The sequence below is a fragment of the Rhinichthys klamathensis genome, unplaced genomic scaffold (genome assembly GCF_029890125.1).
Source record: "Rhinichthys klamathensis goyatoka isolate OS25496 unplaced genomic scaffold, OSU_Roscu_1.1 h1tg000015l_1, whole genome shotgun sequence".
Taxonomy (NCBI): Eukaryota; Metazoa; Chordata; class Actinopteri; order Cypriniformes; family Leuciscidae; genus Rhinichthys; species Rhinichthys klamathensis.
The window spans coordinates 4,482,827-4,507,500 of NW_026606567.1; the positions used below are offsets into that span (position 1 = coordinate 4,482,827).

Below are 24,674 nucleotides of genomic sequence, written 5' to 3' on the forward strand. Positions count from 1 at the left end.
TGTTTTATCCATAGATTATGTATACACTACTAGATGTCGCCTTGGGGTTCTACGCATGCGTCAAAACCGGCGCCATCTTGGAACAGGGGTCTTGTCATAGGAAGTAGCTAACGCTGCTATCTCCGCCTGTACTTCGAATTCATGGATTTTCGGACTTTTGTGCTGCGTATGGATACACAAACGGAATCTGAACTAGGAAGAATGTTTTTTTTTTTTTTTTTTTTTTTGACTCAATGATAAACACATGTCTGACCATTGGAACAAACCAAAAAAACTAGAAAATCGCATTCATGACGATTTATGGTGATTTTATTTCCGTTTAAACCTCTGCCTACATCGACGCTGATGCATTAAAGAGGAGGGGCTCCCCTGTTCCATGATGGCGGCTCTATTGACGCATTCGTTCCAATGAACTGCCGCAGCCAAGGCGACATCTAGTGTATATATCGTGTTTTATCGTGAATAAAACACAGCTGTTGACCAATCAGAATCAAGGACTGGAACTAACCGTTTTATAAGAATTTGTTTTTATCATGAACACGTGTCTTTGGAAGAAAATGCTCTCTGGAGCGCGTCGCGTGTAACCGTCACATCCTTTTTTTTCCCCGTCAAAAAAACGTCACTAGTCCTTCACATAAAAATTAGACTACAGGCTTTATAGATGAACTAGGAAGTCGGGGAAAGTTTATTTTAAAAGCTGTTCACACATCAGCAGTAAAAAAGGTGGTAATACATGAAAATTCTCACAAATTACCCCAAATTGGACACATAAAAAGTGCCAGTTCCGTAATTACATCATATTCCAGGATGTGACAGTTTTTGATGGGAAAACAACAGTAAACATCTGTAGTTATGGTCTATTGTTGTTTGTTATGTATTCATTGCTTGGTTTATGCGCCTCTGAAATGTTTAAATGACAGAAATATTTGATTATTTGACCAATGGTCTTTGAAAATACCAACATTTTAAAAAAAATCTGAAAATTAACTTGATGTCCTCTTTAGGCGTAAGCTGACTGGCAATCAGTCACTTAAAAAAAAAAAAAAAAAAAAAAAAACTTGCAGAGGTCAAAAGGTGCTGGAATAACACTTACGGTGCCGATTGGTTGGGCGCAAGTATGTTTAGGCTATTGATCATAACAAGGCGCAATATTTCTGTGTATCTCTATGCATTCAAACACACAACTGTTTAAATGATATGAGCCCGTCACAGTATAACATTTCCATATTACCCTGGGTTATCTAGATGCACTCTCTCTCTCTGAGGCCATGCCTGCTTAGTGCCAGTCCTGCATCACACACTCTCACACGCACACAAAGAAAGTCTTGTTTAGCTTGTTTTAATTCCCTTAAATTAGGGAGCCGTGCCAAGTCCTGCGCTAGCAGCCATCCCACCACGAGCAGACTTATAATTGTCCCTCATCTGACACGCAGGGTCTTCGTCACAGCTTTGTGTGTCTCTAAAGAGCGCTGCTGCTCCCAGGACTGCATGTGCTCTCTTATTCACTTTCACACATTACATGCATGCATGACTGCACCGTTTAGATGCGGCTGGACGAGGATAATCAGATAATCAGCACGAAATATTTCAATGAACTATTTTGAACTGAGGAATGCCACTTAATTAAAAAAAAAAAATAAGAAAGAATTGACATGCTGCTTTCAAGCTAAGGGAAACTGTAGGACGCCCGCTTGTGCTTTACATTTTTCATTAGGGACTGCGAACATTTACCACGGTAACCAGAGTTACTGCCAAAATAATTACCATATAGTTAGTTACTGCTTTCTCATAATAGAAAATTAATGTGGGATCTCCTTCAGACAGTGTAATCATTCTTTGCCGTTTTGTGAAATGTAATTATGCATATTTTGGAAGAGTTTTTTCATGGTATTTGCTCAGTGTAATAAAAACGATGGTATTTATATATTTTTAAGTAACTGAAATCATTTTAAAGTCAATTATTATGTTATTTTAATCATATGTTTTAAATAATTAAAACATTTTGAATTTTTTTGGTCTTCATTGTTATAGATTTTAAATAATAAAAATAATTTTTCAGCCATTTAGTCTGAACTTTTTTAAATAATTAAAATAATTTAAATGCAATCTGACTTTATTTGTTTAAAAAATCGGTTTTTATATCTTATAAGTAAATAAAAAAAAAGTGTATTTACTTTACACATTTAAAAAAGATTATTCATTGACAAGGCTGTCTGCATTTAAATATATATATATATATATATATATATATATATATATATATATATATATATATATATTACACTGTGCAACATTTATAGCCAAATATCTGCTGGCTAATCAGCCTGATCGATATATATCAGTCTAATATAACTAAAGTTACCATAACATATACATATATATTTTCTTTTTTTTACAATTTCCTATTTATTTGCTACAATACGTTTCCTACATCATGGATACATCATGCAAGTTTTCAGTGCAGCTTAAACTGTTAAACACACTAAAAATCATTGTAGGATCACAATTTATCCAGCCAAACAAAACTACACATCAGCTTCCGGGCATCGCTGTACAATTAGGCCTCAGAGCCTGCGTCAGACAGCAAGAATTAACACACACAATATGTGTATACCATTGTGGCAATTACATTTCACTAAAGTCAATTGAAATGAAAAATAAGGCAGGTAAACGTAGGAAGCGTGCAGATCGACCACCCGCCGCTCCTGTAAACGCGGTCTTTGAAGTGAATATGTGTTTGCATGTACACAGAAACACTCTGGTGACACCCAGAGTCCAGTGTTGGTTGGCTGTGTGTGATCGGATGGCTACAGCTGCCCGGATTGAGCTTCCTGGCGTTTTCTATGTCAAAGTCCTCTCTCCCTCTCGCTAACACATACTCACACAAACACAGGCATGCATGCTGGCTGCATCCTGCACGCACGCTCCTTCTGATTGGTGCTCGCCGGGCGCTTTTTCTTTTTTCTTTTATTAATTTTTTCCGCCATCCCAGGAAGAGGATTTCTTCTGGCAGGAGGCCGCGGGAATGGCGCTGGACAGGCAGGCTGACCCAGGGTTCAGGTGGCAGCTGTGTTATGACTTCTCTGCCAGGTCGTGGCTGATGGTATGACCACCCTCTCTTTCTTTTTGCTCTCTTTCACTCGCTTAGCACAATGTTTCCCACTTTTGCTCCCACTTCCTGAAACTCATTTTACACCAGATTGCAATCAAACATCAGTTTTCTATTCATCTGTCTGTCTATCTATCTGTCTATCTATCTGTCTGTCTATCTATCTATCTATCTATCTATCTATCTATCTATCTATCTATCTATCTATCTATCTATCTATCTATCTATCTATCTATCTATCTATCTATCTATCTGTCTGTCTGTCTGTCTGTCTGTCTGTCTGTCTGTCTGTCTGTCTGTCTGTCTGTCTGTCTGTCTGTCTGTCTGTCTGTATATCTATCTATGATCAGATTGTTGCTGGTCTTCAAGCTGCTGGTAAATGAGTTTGCTGTCTGTTGAATTGCTATGCACTTTCTGATTTATTGTGATTTAGTGAAGTATTTTATTTCACTTTTTATACTACTCATTGTATAATCTAGCAAAAACATACATTTTCTGCATGTTTTAATCCTTTCACAACATTATATGGCCTTCCTGAGGACTGGACTCTTTCAGCGACAGCAGGTCAATTATTTAGTATTAATTAATAATTGAAATGATTAGTATTATTTAATCTTAAACTAGGTTAATTACTGTTTTAATTCATTTTAGTGGTCAAATAAGGTAAAAAAACAACAACAATCAATTAAGGCAACAACTACACATTTCCCCTGTGTAATTTGTAACAAGTCAACATTTTCAATATAATTAAATTGGGATTATTAAATCCAATATCCTAATTAATCATTTAGTTTTCCTCTTCAAAAAAAAAAAAAAGGAGCTTTTTTATCAAACCATTGCATTATTGTTGGGTCTCCCAAGTCTGGATCTGAGAATATTTACATTTTTGTGCTACTTTCCCCTTTTCAATTAAGCCTAATTAATCATGGAAAGCGATGTAAAGCACAACCCCTAAACACAGAGGGTCCTCAGATGAGGGATTTCAGAGACTTCTGTATACAGAGCCTTATCGGGGGATCTGACACAGTTTAAACCTCATGGGCCTTTCATAGAGACTGCCTGCTGTGCTACTGGCTATGTAGGGCAGCGAGAACCAGGCGCCCTGTGTGTGTGTGTGTGTGTGTGAGGAATAAGATCGGTGAAGAGCTTCAGTCCTTTGAGGACATACATGGAGCAAACTGGAGTTTAATGTTGCAAAATCATGGGAGAAAGGTTTCTAGAGTTTGAGCAACTTTGGTTTTGGTTTTTCCAATTAGAACGGGGCACTCAAGTTAAAATAAGTTCAACTTCAAAAACTCATCTCGACACTTGTCCATTTCACTGCTCGCATCTTGCGTTTTTCAATGCAACAATGTGTTCTGTGTGAATGGGCCCTAAAAAGGTGCCAACCATTGAAGAACCTTTAATAAAGGGTTAGTGTTCTGAACAAACCCCTAACCCTAACTATCGAACCCATTGCAGGGAATATTCCTGAAATCATATGGAGATGTTTACTGTTATGTTCCTAATTGCCCAGACTTAGCAGGCAATGAAAAAATCCCATAGATTTACATTGAAAAATGGACTCATGCTGGTTGACTCTTTTGACCTAACCTGCCAGAATCCTGCTTTTGCATTATCTTTTCATCTATAAAAGGTCAAACTCTAGTTTTTAATGCAGGAACCGGCCTTGCATACAAGTATAACACCATTTTCCCCCAATCCTTTAGCGATCTCTTTCTCTCTCACGCTAGCACATCCCTGTCATCTGTTCAATTAATCCTGCTCTCTTGTCCTAGTCCAACTTCCTCTCTTTTTCCTTCTCGTCTCGCCACTCTTCTTCATCCATCCAAGTGTTTGTCAATCCATGGCTACAGATGTCCACACCTCTTCCTCTCGCCCGGTCCATATCTCTGTCTCTCTGTGCACAGATGCCCGCTTTGGCCTGCAACAGCTGTCCCGCCATGTGCTGCTACCAAGTGTTGATGCGCTGTTAGGAAAGGGGAGGGAGGGGGGACTCATGAATATTCATGTTAATTTGGAGCCATTCTACCAAACAGAGCCTGGCACTGCCAAGGAAGCCCCTCCCCTCGATGAGATGAGATGGTGGAAGAGAGGAACCGTAAGACTAGGCCAGACTCTGTGGCCTGATTCCACGAATTAAGGCTCGACGCCGAGAGTCGTGAAAGACAGGCGACAGAAAAGCCAGAGAAAAGGGAAGACGATCCCAGAAAGTATCGTCCTTATCACACTGCCTGAGATATATGGAAAAAACAACATTCATAAGGAACATTAACCAATCATTTGGATGCTTTGAAGTTCACCAGTGAGCAAACAAAATGAACCAATATTCAGTTTAGATGTTCACTTATTAAAAAAACGTGATTCAAATGGATATTATCTCTCAGTGATGAGACTAAATTGTCATTACCATGCTTTTGATGAAGCATTTATAGATTTTTTTTTAATATTGACATTGGTTTCCACCCACAGAAAATCTAATATTCCCAATGAGATCTGACCGAAATCGGCCCATCTTTTGAAAGTTTAGGAGTTTGCATTCACAAGTGAGCGAACAAAATGAACCGATATTTGGTTGAGAGGTTTACGTTTAAAAGTAAGGTTCTTCAAATGGTTATTCGTAGCACACTGTCTTTATGGTTCTTTGTAGATTAAACATATTTTTGATGATGCATTCATATAAGTTCATATTGACATATAAGATCTTCTTAACATCTTCTCCTAAACAGTGATGAGACTAAATTGTCTTTATGGAGATTAAACAAGTCTTCGATGCATTTATAAGTCCTTTATATTGACATTTGTGTTTATCCACAGAAAATCAAACATTCGTAATGAGATCTGACAACAATTGGCCGATCATTTCCAAGTTTTGGAGTTTGCATTCACAAGTGAGTGAAGAAAATGAACCGATAATCAGTTTAGATGTTCAGTAAGTCATTGAAGCGCATTCAATCATTCTTTTTGATCACGTCAGAATTGTCTTTATGGTTCTTTGAAGATTAAACATGTTTTTGATGATGCATGCCATTTATTGGTTCTTTATATTGGCATATTGGTTTCTACCAAACAGAAAATAAAACCCCCTAATCAGATCTCAATTGTTTCTCCCAAACAGTGAGGAAACTAAATGGAGAGCAAACACCAAAAAAGTTTCCTTATGCTTCTCTTGAGGAAAAGTCCCAGTGATTTCAGTAGAAATCTCAAACATGTCTCAACTGTGCTCAAATTTGCCTTAATATGAACTTGAGCACCTTTCATCAAAGAGCATATGATCTTTTATTTATGCTGATTTACTCATTTGCGTCTATTTTGACGGGTCTATCTCTTCAGCAGAAACAGCAGCGACAAAGTTGATACATGAAACAATGAAACGACCGGTGAGCAATCAAAGTGGGTTCTTGGAAGAAGCATCAGTACGTTTCACATTGTTCGTTTATAGGAAGTCAGTCTGTGTGGAAAGCAAACTGAAGTCCTAATGGATGGAGACAGGAAGATTAAAAAGGCTGGAGCAGGTTTTTAACACAGAAGACCTAAGCCGGGAAGGGAAGACAGATGAGGATTGAGGGAGAATGGAGGGAAGGAGCAGAACGGTAGAGGTATATGGTGATAACAGATGAGAGCGGCTCGAGCTGGAGGAGGGGGTCAGTCTCTGGTGTGTGTGTCCTCTGCTCTCTTTCATGAAGAGCCAGAGAAGCAGATTATAGCAGGCCTCCTCTTTCAGTCCCTCCAGGGGAGGACAACCCCTCTCCCCAGCATCCACTGGCTTTAATGCTCGGCATCCCCCTGGACCAGCCTGGATCCAGACCAGACACACACACACACACACACGCACGCACACGAGCTGGACATCCCAGCCAAGCCATCTGATGGATTTGATCTTGACTTTTTTTTGACCCTGCTGCACTAATATGCATATTGAGGCCAGTGCACTGCATTTCTTGTTGTTTTCGATTAGCTCTAATCATTTCTGCCTTTATAAGCATGCATAAGAAGTCAGATATGTACAAGTTTACTCTTTTCTCTCCCTCTTGCTGGTGTGTGATAAGCGTAGCGCTCGCAGGCGTTTCCTCCTGAGACTCGCTCTCCTGCAGCAATGCTGTGCACCGACCTGATAAGGTGTGAGAGCTGAGATCTGCTCCAATCCCGATGGAGCCTCGCCACGGGTGACCAATCACTGCGCAGCTCTCCGTTGTTGATCTCATCGCTGAGCACGCATGGTCGGGTCAGGCCGAGGGGCACGAGTCTTTTTTACAGCGATGAGGTTTTATATCAGCCACACATGTGCTGATATGGTAGATTATGACTTTACAAACACGTGTTACGTAGCTTTCTTTAGATGATTAACTTGCAAAATCTTTATCATTAAAGTAAGACCAAACTATCTGACTATTGAAGTTAAAGCAATATTTGGGATTTTATCAGCCTCTGCTTCATTCCACTTTTTCAAAACGCTTTCAAAGTCTTCTCAAGCCTTTGCCAGATTATAACCGTGCGGTCTTCAGGGGACTGAAACGTACACCTTTAAGATGAGAGGCACTTTGAACATTTAAATTAGGTACAGGTCCCAGGGAATTTTTTTTTTTTTTTTTTTCGGAGCCCACAAAGGTTAGCACACTTTGCTTTGAAGGTAAAACATTTCGGACATTTTTTCTCTGCTGCCGTCAGTCTGTTGGGGTTCTGGAACATTCGCTTTTCTGTCATATTTGATTGATTTGGTCTATGGTGAAGTGTATGTCAGTCTTCTGTGGATTTCTCTCTTACAGTTTCCTATAAAATACTTATTTGAATAGATTTCAAAACGAAATAAATTATGGACCCTTTTCACATACTGAGATGACGTGTTTCCACCATTATTAACATCATAAAATCTAGTCAAGTTTTCACTAGATTTTATGATTTTACTAAATTTATTGTACATTTTTAACACTATACTTTGTGTTATATTACCTTGGCATTCGATTTCAGAGAATTAGTCAATGCTGCTGCATGAGTTTTGTTTTATTCAATGGCTGCTTGGGGAGTAAGATGCAAATTTGACATCTTTCCTCTCAAGGTAATCAATCTCTCCATATTTTTTTTTTTCTCTTTTGGAAAGGAAATGCTATCGGGGAGTTTTTATTCTGCTATATAAGAGCAAATGGGAATGCACAAATTATATTTGTCGTAGTTTCTACTCAACACTAAATAAGTTTACCCAACTATGACGAAGCCTGGAAATGTGAAAAAGGTTATTAATTTAAGTATTAAAGTGGCAATATGTAAGAATTTTCATTAATCGCTTTTTTATTGCCAATATGTGAACAAGCTCACAAGTAACAACCCCTAAAAACGTAGACGTTCCCACACTTCCTAGGCTGTCTCTGAAAGCCTGCATTTTTATGTGAAGGACTCAGGAGGTTTAAAACTACAAGAAAACAGCGTTTTGATCTTGAGAATTTGCCCTTGTAAGTGTAAAGGTCTTGTGAGTCATATTACATATCCGACAATTAGATGGGCCACATTAAACTGCTTTTCTTTTTAATTTATTTTTACACCGTCCAAATTAATATTGCATTGTCCGTTTTACATGATGATGATGAATTGATTTTGACATTTTAGAAGAAAAAGCGTGTGAGACTTTTCTTCTGATGGTTGCTAGGGTGTTCTAGGTGGTTGCTAGGGTGTTTTGAGTGATTCGCCTGCAGTTCTCTTGATATTCTTATTGCTCAGATCAGTGAAAGTCTGTGACGGTCATACCCACATTTATTGTCTATCAAGTGATGCTCGCCATATAAAGTGTTCACATGCACTGTATCATGGGCAGTGTAATGCAAGTAATATACAGTAAATTCATGGATGGGAGGTGTAATGGTTAATCCAGGCATATTGAAGGCTGGAATGGCTCTTTTGCTTTAGGTTGAGGGAGGTTTGCCTGATGTGTGATTATAGCTGTGCCTCAGTCTTTGGCCCGGTTCACTCGCCAAGGTCAGCATTCCTGGCCCGGCCGTTGCTTAGCTGAATCTGAGCTTGCTCTCAGTAGCCCTGCTAAATTAAAGACAGGCAGTCAGAAATTAAAGCCAAGCCCAGGAACCGGCAGTAGAGCCTAAATTCAATCTGGACGGTGCTAAATAAATGACCCTCCCGTTTGAAGTGAAAGGAAAAATGAAACCGCGTTATCTATTTGAGAAACTCTTTGGTTTATACAGTCCATTTTAAATCTTTAAGATGTCCATCTTGTTCTTAAAATAAGCCAGTGTTAAAAAACATTTGATTTGCAAGATTTGCATGTGCACTTATACTTTTTTTTTTTTTTTAGATGCATTCAGTCTCATGATGTCATCACTTTGTTATATGGACCATCTCAGTTACTAAAATAAAATGTGTTGAATTGTGGCCTGTTTTGGTCCAGTTTACTTTACATCACCCTGTGGCTGTTTTCTCCCTCTTAAATTGTTCTTTAAGATTTGAAAAGTGATGAATTATTGAATAATTTACTAAAATGCATTACTACAAATGCAAGGGAAAAGAAGTGGCAAAGGTCACATCATATCGATCTACTATTGGATAGGCTATATCAACTATTTTTCTCAGACCCAAATTAAGCAATCATTTCAATAACATTTTTACATTTGAATGTAAATGTTTTTGTATTTTGTTTTATGTATCTACTTTAGTTAGTGATCATCTGGCTGTTGCAACTCTGGTAAATGAAACGCCTTTTCTTTCTTTCCTCTCTTTTTCTTTGATTGACCGTTTGCAGTGGCGGTAAAAATCAAGGATTCGATGTTTAGACACAAATATAATAGTGTAATTTATAATAACATCAGTTTATATTCGTAATACTTGTTTAGAGAGATATTTTTGGTTGTATTTCCGAAGTCAGTATTAAACGCACCTGCACAAATCATCAGTGTGTTCTTTCTTCCGTCCAACATTTACTTCTGATCCTTTCGTTCAAAAATGTTAGGGTTAATAATAATAATTATTTTAATCACGTGTATTAGCGGTCAGATTTATTTTAAATGAGAGATCCAAGACAAATTTCCAATTCTCTGTTCTGATGTGAATCATTTCAAATGCGGTCAGGCTAAAATTAGATTTTTTTTTTTTCTCAAAATGATGACGCAATGTAATGGCAAATTGTAAGATTTCCCCTGCTTAAATATAATATTTTAATTCTACACAATCCAGAACTTACACTATTTTTCTCCTGTAGCCTAGTCTATGATGTCACACGGACCAAATGTTCTTCGTTAATTAATGAAATCATGAGCATAATAAAAACATAGGCATATATTTACACTGAGTGTTTTAATTTCGTTTAAATTGAATTAGTACACATTTGTTTTTTTTTGTTTTTTTTTTTTTTTTTTTTTTGCTGTTTGTCTGAGATGTGTTGTTGGACAGACTAAATCACCGAGCTGATATTTGTATGTCATATATTTAATTAATTAAGAATATATTGATACAATAAATTAAAAGAGCAATAATTGCTCATAATAGCTAAGGTGATTTGCTAGACTGTTAAATATGATATTATACTTATTAATGTTGATTTTAACTGATTAATATATGGGAATTAACAAATATATAATTAAGGCGCTATATAGGCTATATTTTATATATTGGTATTATTATTCATCTTTTTTTCATTTATTAAATTTATATTTCAGAATACTCTGAACTGTAAATACTGTCATCATTTTATTCAAATGATGTTTTAAATCTAAGGCTCAGAAAGCTCTGACGCTCATTTGTGTTTTTGACGGTGGTTTCATTTTTAACGCCTTAACGAATATTACTTACTAATAATTATTTAAGTGTTAGCACATTTTTCATTAAGCCAATAGAAAATGAATTATGGCATGTTTTCAGAAATGTTTAAAAACAGGTGAGAGCGTTTAGAAAGAAAGAAAACTACACTCTAAAAAATACTGGGTCAAATGGACAAACTCAGCCGTTGGGGTACATTTTTAAATTACATTTTAACCCAACGTTTGGGTTCGTCCAAGTTTGACCCAAAATTGGGTTAAAACAACCCAGCATTTTTTTTAGAGTGTCATTTTAAATTTCGTAGCTTAATCTGTAATAAAAAAAATGATTAAATAAAATATGCAGAATAACATGATTGGCTAAAGTTATGTTTGTTAGATATAGTTTTGCTCTTATGCTCTATAAAGCCTATAATATTTCAAACAAGGAACAAGATTTTTTTTCCTGCTCCCCTGATTTATTTTTTATTCTCTTCTCAACGTGAATTATTGAGGAAGATTTCCGTTTATTAATTCCTTTTTGTTTTGTTTCATCTTTATCTGTATTGTTTGTTTCTATCATAATCATAGATTACTGGCTTATTATGAGATACAAACGCATTTGTTTCATTATATGAAAATTACAATTAGCAAAAACATAAATAATCTCAGTGAGTCTATAAAATAATGAATGCTAAAAATACTTTGAAATGGATTTTGCTAAGATGTTTCATCTTTATATACACAGTGATATATAATTCAATTGTGTTTGTGTTTTTATTATTTTATTTATCATTTGTTTCTTTGACAAAAGGAAACTGAATTTGCTTGCTAATGTAGCCTTGGCAGGTGCATCGGGGCTTCACTGAAGGTCAACGCGTGTCTCCTTCAGGTCGTCTGGAGGTCTTTCTTCTGTTTTAGCCCAGGTATGTTGAATTAATTAAAGCAGCCACAATTAACCCTCAAATAAGATGACCTTTACGAGTTTTCCTTCATCTGACATCTGGCATGTATTATGAATTAATTCAACCTTAGACAACCAATGGGGCCCGACTATACCTTTATAAATTACCGTTGAACAATATAGTTTTTCTCCTCGTTATTTGAAGTCGGAATTAGAATCTGTTTTACATGTAATTTTCCTAATAACAAAATGAATTTGCCTTGTTCTTCGACATTTTTACACCCATGTAATATTTTTAAATGTGAGGTCGACAGCAACTCGTTTATTTGATTGCATGAAGATTTGCTGCACCAGAATTTGAAATATAGTGAACAGAAACTGCACACTACACCTGTTCACTTCTGCTAGACACTTTCATCATTGCAGAATTAGGGTTTACATTTTATTTTCGCACCACTGTATATACTTGATTTAATAACATAAAAATAATCAGATTTATGGCAACACACAGAGAAATATGAAAACCTTAATTCGTGCATTGCTCGAGACGTCACCGTTTAACAAAAACTCTGCACACTTCAAACACACACATCTCTCTCTCCCTGCCTCTCTCTCTCTTTCTCTCTCCGGTGAACGGTATAATCCCCTGCCGTTCCTGCTTCTCTCCAAGCCCGTATTTAATTCCCTTAAACCCCCAGCTGCCGTTCTGGTTCCTCTGTGAACACGACAGACTGTGAAGCGCTCCCGGTTATTAATAATTCACCAGCCACTGCACGAATCCGTCCACAGATCAACCCGACCGTTCCGCACGGGCCACGCACGGCTTGCGCGTTTATTTTGGCAACTACTCTCACTTAGGCTGCTTAACATAGGCTACATTAATTAGTTATTCGAAACGTTCGCGCGTTGTTCGTTTTGGCGACATAAAAGTCCACATTCCTCTCGCGCGTCGCGTGTGAATCCGCAATATTGCCCATAATGACGTCCTGTCCATAATAATTGATCGTGTAATCCATGCACTGAGGAGGAGGAGGAGGTCATGGAGATCGGGTCTCCAGTGAGATGGATGGAGACTGAGCACCAATTCACCCAGAGTCCGTGAGCTGAAACTGCGCAGGCTGAAAGTTGCTGTCGGTGGCGCACGGCGCGAGCTCGACTGAAGCCACCGGACCGGAGAGACGCGCTCAAACCGGGGGATTCGTACCAGAGGAGCGGTCGTGCTGAACCCGCTCCGGCCCCGAAGCTTTCACCTTTCTTTGTATCTGCTGAAAGACAGAAACGCGCCGGCTGATTCCTGCGAAAGTTTCTGTGCGTAAAAGTTGGCCGTTTTCCGCGATCCACGGGCCCGTCCCGCAACCCGGTTCTTCTGCTTCCGGTATCAACGGAGAAAGACGACTCATTTGCTTTTCGTCTTCTACCGCGCTCCCTTTTTTCAGGGCAAAGTTTTTTTTTCTTCCTAAAGGAGTAAAATGGGTCTTTGAGACTGTTGGCAATATTCCCCGCTCCACAATGGTACGTGCTGTGTAAATCAACTTTGCTCTTTTTATTTCTGCTGGTATAACATGCTGGTAAACACGGAGAGAAGGGTTTAGATTGATAATATGCCAAGCAATAACTGTCCCAGATTAATTTTGGGCGGTTTTAGTTTTAGCGCAAAAACTCTTGATGCACAACAACATGTGCAATAGTTCTCGGTCGCCTCGATGCACATAATGCCACTGTGTGTGTGTGTGTGTGTGTGTGTGTGTGTACTGTATAACGCTCTGTTATGGAAAATGCTTGAAGTTATTCATGTTGATTGGGAAGTTAGTTTGAAACTGTGCAGAATGTTTTCCTGCATCATTGCATTATTATGACATTTGCTGTGCAACTCATTTATTACACGATATGGGCATAATATATTAGTCTAAAGTGAATTGAAGAATGCATTATCACAACGCAATATCATAGTTTAACTTTGACCCTGTGGCACTCCAACTTTCCTCATCATGATGTTATGGATTCATCTCTTTATATGGCGGTGGATAATGAAGTGTTGTGTAGGATAATAAGCCTCCAGTTTACACGCTTTCCAGTGTTATTGGGATTACAGGCGACACATGCACATGTAACATGCCATTACTGAAATTGTTCCACTGCGCAAGCTTGTCACGGGACGACAGTCGCCGCCCACATGTCGTCTGTCAAAGAAGAACAAAAGCTCTGAGGGGTTAAATATAGAACAATAGTGCTGGATGCAACTTATTTCGTGTCCATGCTAACTTTTAGTGTTACTGTATATGCAAAGTCGTTGCATTGCATTTTGATTAGCACTGATTCCATGCATTGCAATTGTTTTTATTTTGCTTGCACATGTTGTCGTTTTATATGTAAACACACTAACTTTTAAATAAGAATAATTGTAGCAATAATAATTGGCAAAAGATTTATGTATTGACTAGGATGATAAATCCATATTTGGCCGATAACTGCACTCTTAGAAAAAGGGTTCAGAACCTTCATCAACATATATTAGATATTGTCTAATATTGCCTATATATATCATATTAGATATTGTCTAAAGACCCCTTTACTTCAAAAAGGTTCTATAAGGAGACATTTCTTAAATGATTGCATTATACTTTCATGTTTGGTTATTTAAATCTGTTTAGTGATAAAGTATGGTTACAAGCTTTGTGTTTAAAAAAATAATTAATTAAAAGAAAATCTATAAAATGATCCAATGGGAACCCAAATGTATATAGGCATATGAAGAGCCTGACATAAACCTTTAAATATTTATATAGTACCTTCTCTTTTAAGAGTATGTGTGTGTCCACTTGGCCGATTAGCAGAAGTCAGTTTGAAAATCTACAGCGCAGTCCATGCATTTAAAGCGCAATTTGTTTTTACAATTTTAGAAAAAAATGTGCATTGTCATGTCAGCTGCTATAATTAAATGATATAGTCTATATATGCACTAGTGTTGTCACGATACTGGACTTTCCAAGTTTGATACAAGTTGAAAATCAGGGAGGCTTTATTTGAATCGTAAACTACATTTACCAAAACAAATCAAAAAGACAGGTAAACAGCCAGTAATAAAATAAGAACAAATAAACAAATTGCGAACGATATAGCACAAATAAATACAATGGAATAAAGAGACAAATGACATAAACAGTGCTTTAAGTTTGTCAGGTGGGTCTAACAGTAATACTCAGGTAAGACATACTACAGAAATGAAAGTAATCAAATGTAAAATAACACTGGATATTTTTAATTGTAAAAATGTTATACAGAGTAATGCTTACCATTAAAGCAACAAAAGTTATTGAGTCAAGAGCAAGCGAGTGATTTCCTCAGAAAGCAGCAGGTTTATTAGGCTGCTGTCACTTTAAGAGTTAATGCACGGATCCAATATACTGTTACACAACATGCGCTTTCTCTCAACTATTACTTTACAAAACTGACAAGATGATAATAATTGACAAGATGGGTATTTTGACATAATTTTGAATGTATACCAGTTAAGCGCAATATAAAAGAAGTTAATTTGGAACTCGCGAGCTTTTTGAGAGCGGCACTTATCCACGGTGCGCGAAACCAGTGAGAATGACTAAAATGATGTGCAATACAAGCACTTTTCAACCGGAGCCAATGAGGCGAGTGAGTGAGAGGAGGCGGGTGTGTGTAAATTCGCCGTCGGTGAGAAGAGAGAGTGAGAACACGCAGCTGGTATCTGTGTATCGATACCGTTATCGAAAACACTATACTGTACGTGTGTATTGGCCATCCCACTCTCTAGAATCAGTATCGGCATACAGAAAATGCAAGAATACTGAATTAAAATATAATATAACAGCAAAAGCCATCGTGTAAATACAATCTTAAAAGTATTTGGAGACTTTTTGTGGCATGTCTTTTTAAATAATGCTGCAGGTCTACAAAATACACACGCAGCCATTTCTTTGAGTTTTTAGGTTTTTTATTTATAGGACAGACAGAGATGGCATTTGCATCCCTGACACGTGCAGCTCTTTCAAAACTAAAAACACAAGGAACTTGCAGTTAAATATCATATCGGCTGGATTTGCAGGTCTTCAGGAAAGAACATCTGTTCGGTGTTAGCTCAGCTCTAACCTCAGATAGCTCGGTTTTTACTTCTCACCAGACAGGCCACAAGAAGCCGATCTGAGGAGACATCAAGCTATTGGCAATCAACTAAAGCACATTACCCAGGTGTCCTCATTTCAGAGTCTAAACGTTCAGCTAATTTATGCATCGGCCTTCTTTATTTTCAACTCGCCGCACACATAGTTTTCAGTTCTCCTCCACTTTGACTGGCTTCGGAATCCGTATTATATTTGATTGCATGACTGATGCAATATAGGCTTGTACTTGTTGATGATTTTCAGATGGGCCTGAATATCAGCACATTAATGTGGATAATTATTTGTTTACCCGCTCTCTTAAATGGCACCAACCCAAATAGGCCAGTGCAGAAAGAAACGAGGGAATCTATTCAAAGCTGACTCCACATGGGATTAACGTCTTCTCTTAAAAAAAACTATTTAATTAAGCTTCCAAACAACAATCAAAGATATGACGCTAGATAGTTGACAGCTATTTGCATTGAAGCTATAGCAGGCCTCCGTCAAACAGCGACAGAAATGCATCTGGGTTATACTTTGATGACAGTTGGAATGAAGAAAAGTTCTACAATAGCAATCAAGGCATCCTATAGTTTGTTAAACAAAAAGGTTTTTATGTTGACTGCAAACTTGGAAGCAGAATACTGTACGTCTTTGACATCAAAATCCTTTATTTTGCAGTCAGTGTTTGATTTGTTTATTGAGAGAGTGGATGTATTGATGTTAGTATAGCAATTATAAGGTTCAATTGAAATTGAAATGTTTTGGAAATGAACACGCATGTGTGCCAAGTGTTACCGCCCCCTCTGGTGAAGTGGTGTTAGTTCACCTGTCAACTGGACTTGATCTTATGACCAATCAACATTATGACCAAGTCATTTGACACAGATGTCTCTGATTAATTGGCTGTTGGTTTTAGCTTTTTCTTCTATTGCAAGCCAATGATGTGATGGTAATGAAACGCTGGTTATCTGCATGTTGTCATGTCCATCAGTTTCATTGTCATAACTGCATAAATAGTCATAATGATTAGTAGCATATACACTCACCTAAAGGATTATGAACACCTGTTCAATTTCTCATTAATGCAATTATCTAATCAACCAATCACATGGCAGTTGCTTCAATGCATTTAGGGGTGTGGTCCTGGTCAAGACAATCTCCTGAACTCCAAACTGAATGTCAGAATGGGAAAGAAAGGTGATTTAAGCAATTTTGAGCGTGGCATGGTTGTTGGTGCCAGACGGGCCGGTCTGAGTATTTCACAATCTGCTCAGTTACTGGGATTTTCACGCACAACCATTTCTAGGGTTTACAAAGAATGGTGTGAAAAGGGAAAAACATCCAGTATGCGGCAGTCCTGTGGGCGAAAACGCCTTGTTGATGCTAGAGGTCAGAGGAGAATGGGCCGACTGATTCAAGCTGATAGAAGAGTAACTTTGACTGAAATAACCACTCGTTACAACCGAGGTATGCAACAAAGCATTTGTGAAGCCACAACACGCACAACCTTGAGGCGGATGGGCTACAACAGCAGAAGACCCCACCGGGTACCACTCATCTCCACTACAAATAGGAAAAAGAGGCTACAATTTGCAAGAGCTCACCAAAATTGGACAGTTGAAGACTGGAAAAATGTTGCCTGGTTTGATGAGTCTCGATTTCTGTTGAGACATTCAGATGGTAGAGTCAGAATTTGGCGTAAACAGAATGAGAACATGGATCCATCATCCAGTGTTACCACTGTGCAGGCTGGTGGTGGTGGTGTAATGGTGTGGGGGATGTTTTCTTGGCACACTTTAGGCCCCTTAGTGCCAATTGGGCATCGTTTAAATGCCACGGCCTACCTGAGCATTGTTTCTGACCATGTCCATCCCTTTATGGCCACCATGTACCCATCCTCTGATGGCTACTTCCAGCAGGATAATGCACCATGTCACAAAGCTCGAATCATTTCAAATTGGTTTCTTGAACATGACAATGAGTTCACTGTACTAAAATGGCCCCCACAGTCACCAGATCTCAACCCAATAGAGCATCTTTGGGATGTGGTGGAACGGGAGCTTCATGCCCTGGATGTGCATCCCACAAATCTCCATCAACTCCAAGATGCGATCCTATCAATATGGGCCAACATTTCTAAAGAATGCTTTCATCACCTTGTTGAATCAATGCCACGTAGAATTAAGGCAGTTCTGAAGGCAAAAGGGGGTCAAACACAGTATTAGTATGGTGTTCCTAATAATCCTTTAGGTGAGTGTCTATAGCCCTACATTAGTCTGACATCAAATAGCATTTTTAAAAAGTCTATACCTGCACAATGCTAATGGTTCCAAATCATCTTAATGCAGTTGCTTAAGTACAATAGGCCTATATAAAAAAATCAAGTCAAATTTAGTAACCGTTCTGAGACAGTTCATTGAAGGATCCATCGGACTTAATCAAATCAGTAACTCATCGGTAAAAGAACAGACTCATAAGAGACATTTATTGAGGAGTTACACTAGCCCACTTTAATTTTTTGATCTAGGCTTCAAAAAAAAAAAAAAAGTAATTTGTTCAACAATCGAATGCAAGCCTTGAAAATACAATGCATTAAAATACAAGCACTGATAATGAAATGCTTTTTTTTTTCAATTAGTGCAATACAACATGCTTGTTAGTTTCAAAGACATTTGTCATTATTTTACTTCCATGGGACTACACTGCTTGCTCTTATATTTTTTTCATTCACTAAGAAAAGAACCAGAAAAGTAATTTGGTAATTACGTAATTAAGAGTAATTCACTGGTTGCAACTTTACGCTTTTGAATCACTAACAAGAACCGGCTCATACGAGTCATTTGTTCGGAACTCGAACTACACTGGTCACACTTTATGTTTTTGAATCACTATAAAGAACCGGCTTATATGAGTCATTTGTTTGAGAATTTGACACAGAATTTGCGCTTTACGTTTTTGAATCACTTTAAAGAACCGGCTCATACGAGTCATTTGTTCGGAACTCGAACTACACTGGTCACACTTTATGTTTTTGAATCACTATAAAGAACCGGCTTATATGAGTCATTTGTTTGAGAATTTGACACAGAATTTGCGCTTTACGTTTTTGAATCATTAAAAAGAACTGACTCATACGAGTCATTTGTTCAGGAATCGGACTACACTTGTGCAACGGGTCGAGTAGCCGCTCCAAGTGGGATTGGAACCAGCCTCTCCGGCATGGGAGGCGGGTGCGCTAAAAGCACGAGACCCATTAAGCCGACGTCAAAGAACTAGCGGCGATGAAAGCTGACTGTGTTGTCACCTCACGTCGGTTGCGTTCCGGCCAAAAAGCTGGGCTTGAACACACCAAACGGTCTAAAGGGAACTGTCAACTAGCATGTGCTTTCTGCTCTTCTCGGCCTAAAGAACGCACGTCTCCAGCATCAGTCGCCAGTGCGCCTCTTGAGACCAGGGGAGTGAGGTTTACTCGCACAGCTCTTACTGACTGGCCTCCGTTACACTGGTCGAGCTTTGTTTTTGAATCACTAAGAAGAACTGGCTCACAAGAGTCATTTGTTTGGCAATCAGACTCTACTGGTCGTTTTGTAGCCTTATGTTGTTTTGCTTGCATCTCGCAAGGACTCGACAGAAACACGTTTCTACACGTGTACAGTACACTGTATTTTTATTGCTTTGCTCTCAATGCAGACAGCAAACTCGCAATCACAACTAAGATTTTTAGAATATAATACTTTTTTTAAAAGCCGCTGATATAGGCCTAATTTTCTTTTTGCTGTGGCGCAGATTCAGCAGAAGGAGAATCGCCGCTGTGATTCTTAAATACAGGGCTGGTTTTGAAAGAACATCCGTGGAGAAAGATGCCTTTTGTTTCCAGATGGTGTAGTTACGACATCTACCAGCAGGGGCTTAACTCTAACCATGAGTAGTCGTATAACTTGTTCTGCACTGTTTGTGCTACTACCTCCATGAATAACTGTAAGAGGAACTCAGAGCACCAATCAAGTCAGAGTATTTTGTATGGGCATGAAAAAGTGTATCTAATTATTTTTAATGTCACTCTCCTTCCTTAGTTTTTCCACTAATGTTAACGAGCCATTTACTTAAAAAAAAAAATCTTTAAATATCTTAGATTTTTAAAGTGGTAAAAAATAATGATTCATCCTGTTTAATAGCTCATAATCAGACACGACTCTGGCTTGCGGTTCCTGCGCGGACAGAATCAATGTTTAGTGCCCAAAACAGCTCTGAAACCAAACAATAAGCAATCTAACAGCCCACCCTCCTCCCCGGGTTCATTATTACTGCTGTTCCTCGCTCATTTCGCTCTCGCGGCTCCTCTAGAGATGGAGGTATGAAATATCACATTTTCCCAGCATTTCTCCCTGAAGTGGCCCTGGCACGCGTTCACACGGCATACATTTCTGCTTTCATATATTTCCCCCCTCTCACCGCTTTTAAAAAACAAATCCCCTCCCTCCCTCGCTGGGCTTTGATGTGTCTGCCGTGTTACCTGGGTTTGTAGAGCGGTAGAAGTTCTGTCGCATGTCAGTTTCTCTTATCTGTGAACACATGAATTGGGATGTAAAAAAGTGTATATCATGAAAATAGTTTTAATTGTGGGTTGTTGTTGTTTGTAGTTTATATGAACGGCATATGCCAAAACATGTCCAGGTCACGTTTCACCCCAAAATGTAAAGAAAATCTGTATTATTTTCAAAAGCTTGAGAAATCACACAGTGTCTGTAACATCACTAAAGAATCGGGAGCAAAGCTGGTACAGTCAGCCATTTAAGTTTAAGATTTTTTTTCTACCCTAATTTTTAAACAGACACGTCTCACATTGGTCACGCTTTTATTATGATTGCTACACTATTCCCATTTCCTATTATGTGTATGATCTTCATATCAGGGCAGTTTTGAGATTCCCCTGTGAGCAGACACGAAATGTAACAGGCCCATCATTGCACATTAGCAGACATTTTGAATATGGCTCTAAATATGTTTGTGTTGATACTCAAGAGTTAATTATGACGGGCCTAGGGACCGGTTTCGCTCAGGGCTGGCCATATGGATCGGGCATATGCTGCGTATATATAGAAAAGGGTGGCATGTTTAATTGACGCAGTTCCACGCTCCATAAACATCCACAGCGAGGGAGAAAGAGGACAGATCTACAGGGAACTACATCAAACAATCAGCGGAGACTCAAACAAACCGTCTTACTTTAAAGTGTGAAGGCAAACCAAGCGGAAGAGAGCGACTCATCTGTCTCTTTGTTTCACCTGCCCATCACTTTTAGAAAAGCTGTTTGACATGAATAAAAGAGTATATTTTCATATATTATGATATGGAGCACAGTAGTAAAAATCACAAACCTTCTTCGGAGACTATAAACATTAGGAAAGTTCTGAAAGTTTACCAACCAGCTGAGTTGGTTGAACCTTAGTTCTCGTTCTTCAGTTTGTTTAGTTAATCGCTTTGACTTATGTGTTGTGAAGAGAGAGAGAGAGAGAGAGAGAGAGAGAGAGAGCGTATGCAACCTTTCATTGCTGTGGATATGAATAGCTGGTGTTGCAGCCACATTTTGGTTAGCCAATGTCTGGGATCTATTATAGTATCGTGTGCGCACACACACACATCTTTGCGTCTGTTATTTTAGTGCTGCATGTATTTTTATAGGAGTGCATTTTAGAGACAGGTTTAATCCAGGGAATGTGTGCAGCAGAGTTTGCTTGCACTGAAATACAGTATATATGTCTTTCTCCTGAGGACAACAGGGGTTCTCCATGTCTGGGACGCTGGGGGTTTCTTTACAAGTTAAGGGACGGGTTTTTAGAAATATTAGATAACTTTAATATCTCAAATGTTGTTGTTTTTTTGACGATAGTAAGTGCTTAGGTTGCTTAGAATCTCATTATATATATATATATATATATATATATATATATATATATATATATATAGGATCAAATAGAAGATGTAAAATCTGTATGTTTATTATATTATATATGTATGTACATATTTAAATATTTTTAAATATGTACAGTATATACTGTATTGGCTACATTTATATGTATAATATAGCCTATGTGGTGTGTTGTATTTATAATCATAATAATTATTATAATAAATATTTTTAAATCCATCCATCCATCATAATTATTATATATATGAAACATATTCAAATCCATCCATCCATCCATCCATCCATCCATCCATCCATCCATCCATCCATCCATCCATCCATCCATCCATCCATCCATCCATCCATCCATCCATCCATCCATCCATCCATCCATCCATCCATCCATCCATCCATCCATCCATCCATCCATCCATCCATCCATCCATCCATCCATCCATCCATCCATCCATCCATCCATCCATCCATCCATCCATCCATCCATCCATCCATCCATCCATCCATCCATCCATCCATCCATCCATCCATCCATCCATCCATCCATCCATCCATAGTTGATTCTGGAACAACATTCCTGCCCAAAAACATAGTCCCTACCCCACCCTTAAACCTATAACCCTACCCATAACTTATCCATAAAACAAGAGTGAAATGACAGGTGAATAACTGACGCAGAAGCACCTAACCCTGGTTGTAAGCCTAAACTTGACATAAACTATAAACCTGTCCCTCAAATCTGATTAGTTCATTGGAATGTTGTTCCAGGATCAACAAAGATGTCAATCCAGGAACATGTTGTACTCGGTGAAATCACATTCACCGTTAGTACATAATATTTATGATGAAATACAGTATGTTTATAAAGCCAACCAAAGTATGTGGTTTTTGCATAAGTGTGGTTTCAGTTCTTACATTTTTTTAAAAAAAACTTGATGAATCATGGTTTGTTCGTGAAAACATTTGTATGCAGATTGCACACAAAAATCGAGCATGCTCATGGTTAATGAATGAGACCAAATGTCTGGTGCTGTGCTCTTATTCGCCCAGACACCAAAATCTGCAGTCAACAGTCAGATTTCTTAATGTGGACTCAAACATTTCTCATCAAATTCTATCAAAATCAAATGATCTGAGCTGAGCTATTCTCACTGTGTCAGTGTGAGTCCCATTTCTGTCGATTTTATTCCTTAGGAGACAAAGCTAAGGCTTCAGATCTCGGTTAAGTCTTATTAAGATTAACCCATGTGAGCTAGAGTTTCCATCTGGGTTTTTGTGTACTAGTTAATCACATTTACTTTCAAATCAACTGGTATTGACCTCTTGCCCCATAATGCCGCTGTGTGCTTTTGCTGTGTGATTTAACATCGTCCCACTAATGGATAAATTGGAATGGGGGCTTATTCAGTTCCGCACACCCAGTCAGTGCTCCTCCCAGCATACAAATGAACTGGGATGAATGGACACGACACTCTGAGAAAAAAAAAAAAAAAAACACCTTGGCGGTCGTGTCGGGAGAAAGAGTCGCTGTGTGAGGGGTTTGTGCTGAATAAGTCACGGATATACTGGGAAGTCAGGAGGTGTGAACGGGAACCAGTTTGGAGAGTCTGGTCTGACTGTGCACAGCATGCAGAGCTGAAATGAGTTTAAGATGAAGCCCGCTGGTAACAGGCGCACGAGTCCAACGCTGCACATGGGCGGCGGAAAGTTTGGCCAAGATGTGTTCAGTCACAAACTTTCAGAATCTAGATTCCAATCTTTCTGAAGATAACCTGTGGTGTTTGCACATGTCCACCTTCAAATGTCTGTGTTATATATATTCATATATATATAGGCTACATATGTGTATGTATCTGTATATAATTTGATTTTAAAATGATATAAATAATCAATTTTATGTTTATGTACTTCAAATTAAATATTTGTAATATTTGTGTTAGATTATATACATTTTTTTTTTTTTAACTAAATATATATAATATAAAAATGGTGCGTGATGAGTTGTATTTTTAAAATATTTATGTGATTATTTATTTATTGTTTCCATTTTTGTCCAAATATTATTATTGTTAATATAATATATTAGGGCTGTGCAACGATTAATCACATCCAAAATAAAAGTTTGTGCTTACATAATACATGTGTATATAATTTTTTTGTGTATATAAATACACACATATGCATGTACATATTTAAGAAATATTTGCATGTATATACTGTATATGTATATTTATACATAATTTACAATATTAATATTTAATTTTTTCTTAAATAAATGTGTATTTATATATACAAAATAATTATACACAGTACACACACATATATTATGTAAACACAAACTTTTATTTTGGATGGGATTAATCGTTGCACAGCCCTAAAATATACATGTATATGTATATGTTTTTTTTTTATTCATAGCCTAAATCAATTATTTTATCTTTATGCTTAAAATTAAATGTATACATTTTATATATAATTTTTACATTTATGTATATTTATTTATTGTATTGATTTTAAAAATTAAATGTATAAATATGAGTTTTAAAATATTTATGTGATTATTTATTTGTTAGTGTCCAAAAAATTTTAAGTTGAAAAGTTTTAAAGTCTTTAAGTTCCACGAAGGGCTTTTTCTTTTCTCTTTTTTCTTGTTTAAAAAAAACAACAAAAAAAACTATATATGATTTGGGTTTTAAGAACCCAGAAACCACTGATCTGAAGACCTTATAATAGGATAAAGAACTTTATGAACCTCTAAAGAACCACATAGCATCTCAACAACCTTCTAAAATAGTTGGAAAACAGAGTGAAGGGTAAAAAATTGCAACAGTATTGTGATTATAATGCTGATGACTTATATAGTTATGTT

At 37.7% G+C, this 24,674-nt stretch overlaps 1 protein-coding gene across 2 annotated transcripts in view; it reads left to right on the top strand.

Moving 5' to 3' along the window:
- Positions 1 to 2,948: 2,948 nt before the first annotated feature.
- nfixb (nuclear factor I/Xb) overlaps positions 2,949 to 24,674 on the top strand; it is a 71,990-nt gene continuing 50,264 nt past the window's right edge. The window contains exon 1 of one of the 2 annotated variants that reach the window (XM_056233721.1): positions 2,949 to 3,103. In XM_056233721.1, the coding sequence (XP_056089696.1) occupies positions 3,026 to 3,103 (78 nt within the window). In that variant the 5' untranslated portion in view covers positions 2,949 to 3,025. Of the gene's footprint in view, positions 3,104 to 12,637; positions 13,259 to 24,674 lie in introns of those variants that run through there. The other variant, XM_056233738.1, reaches the window with a different exon arrangement.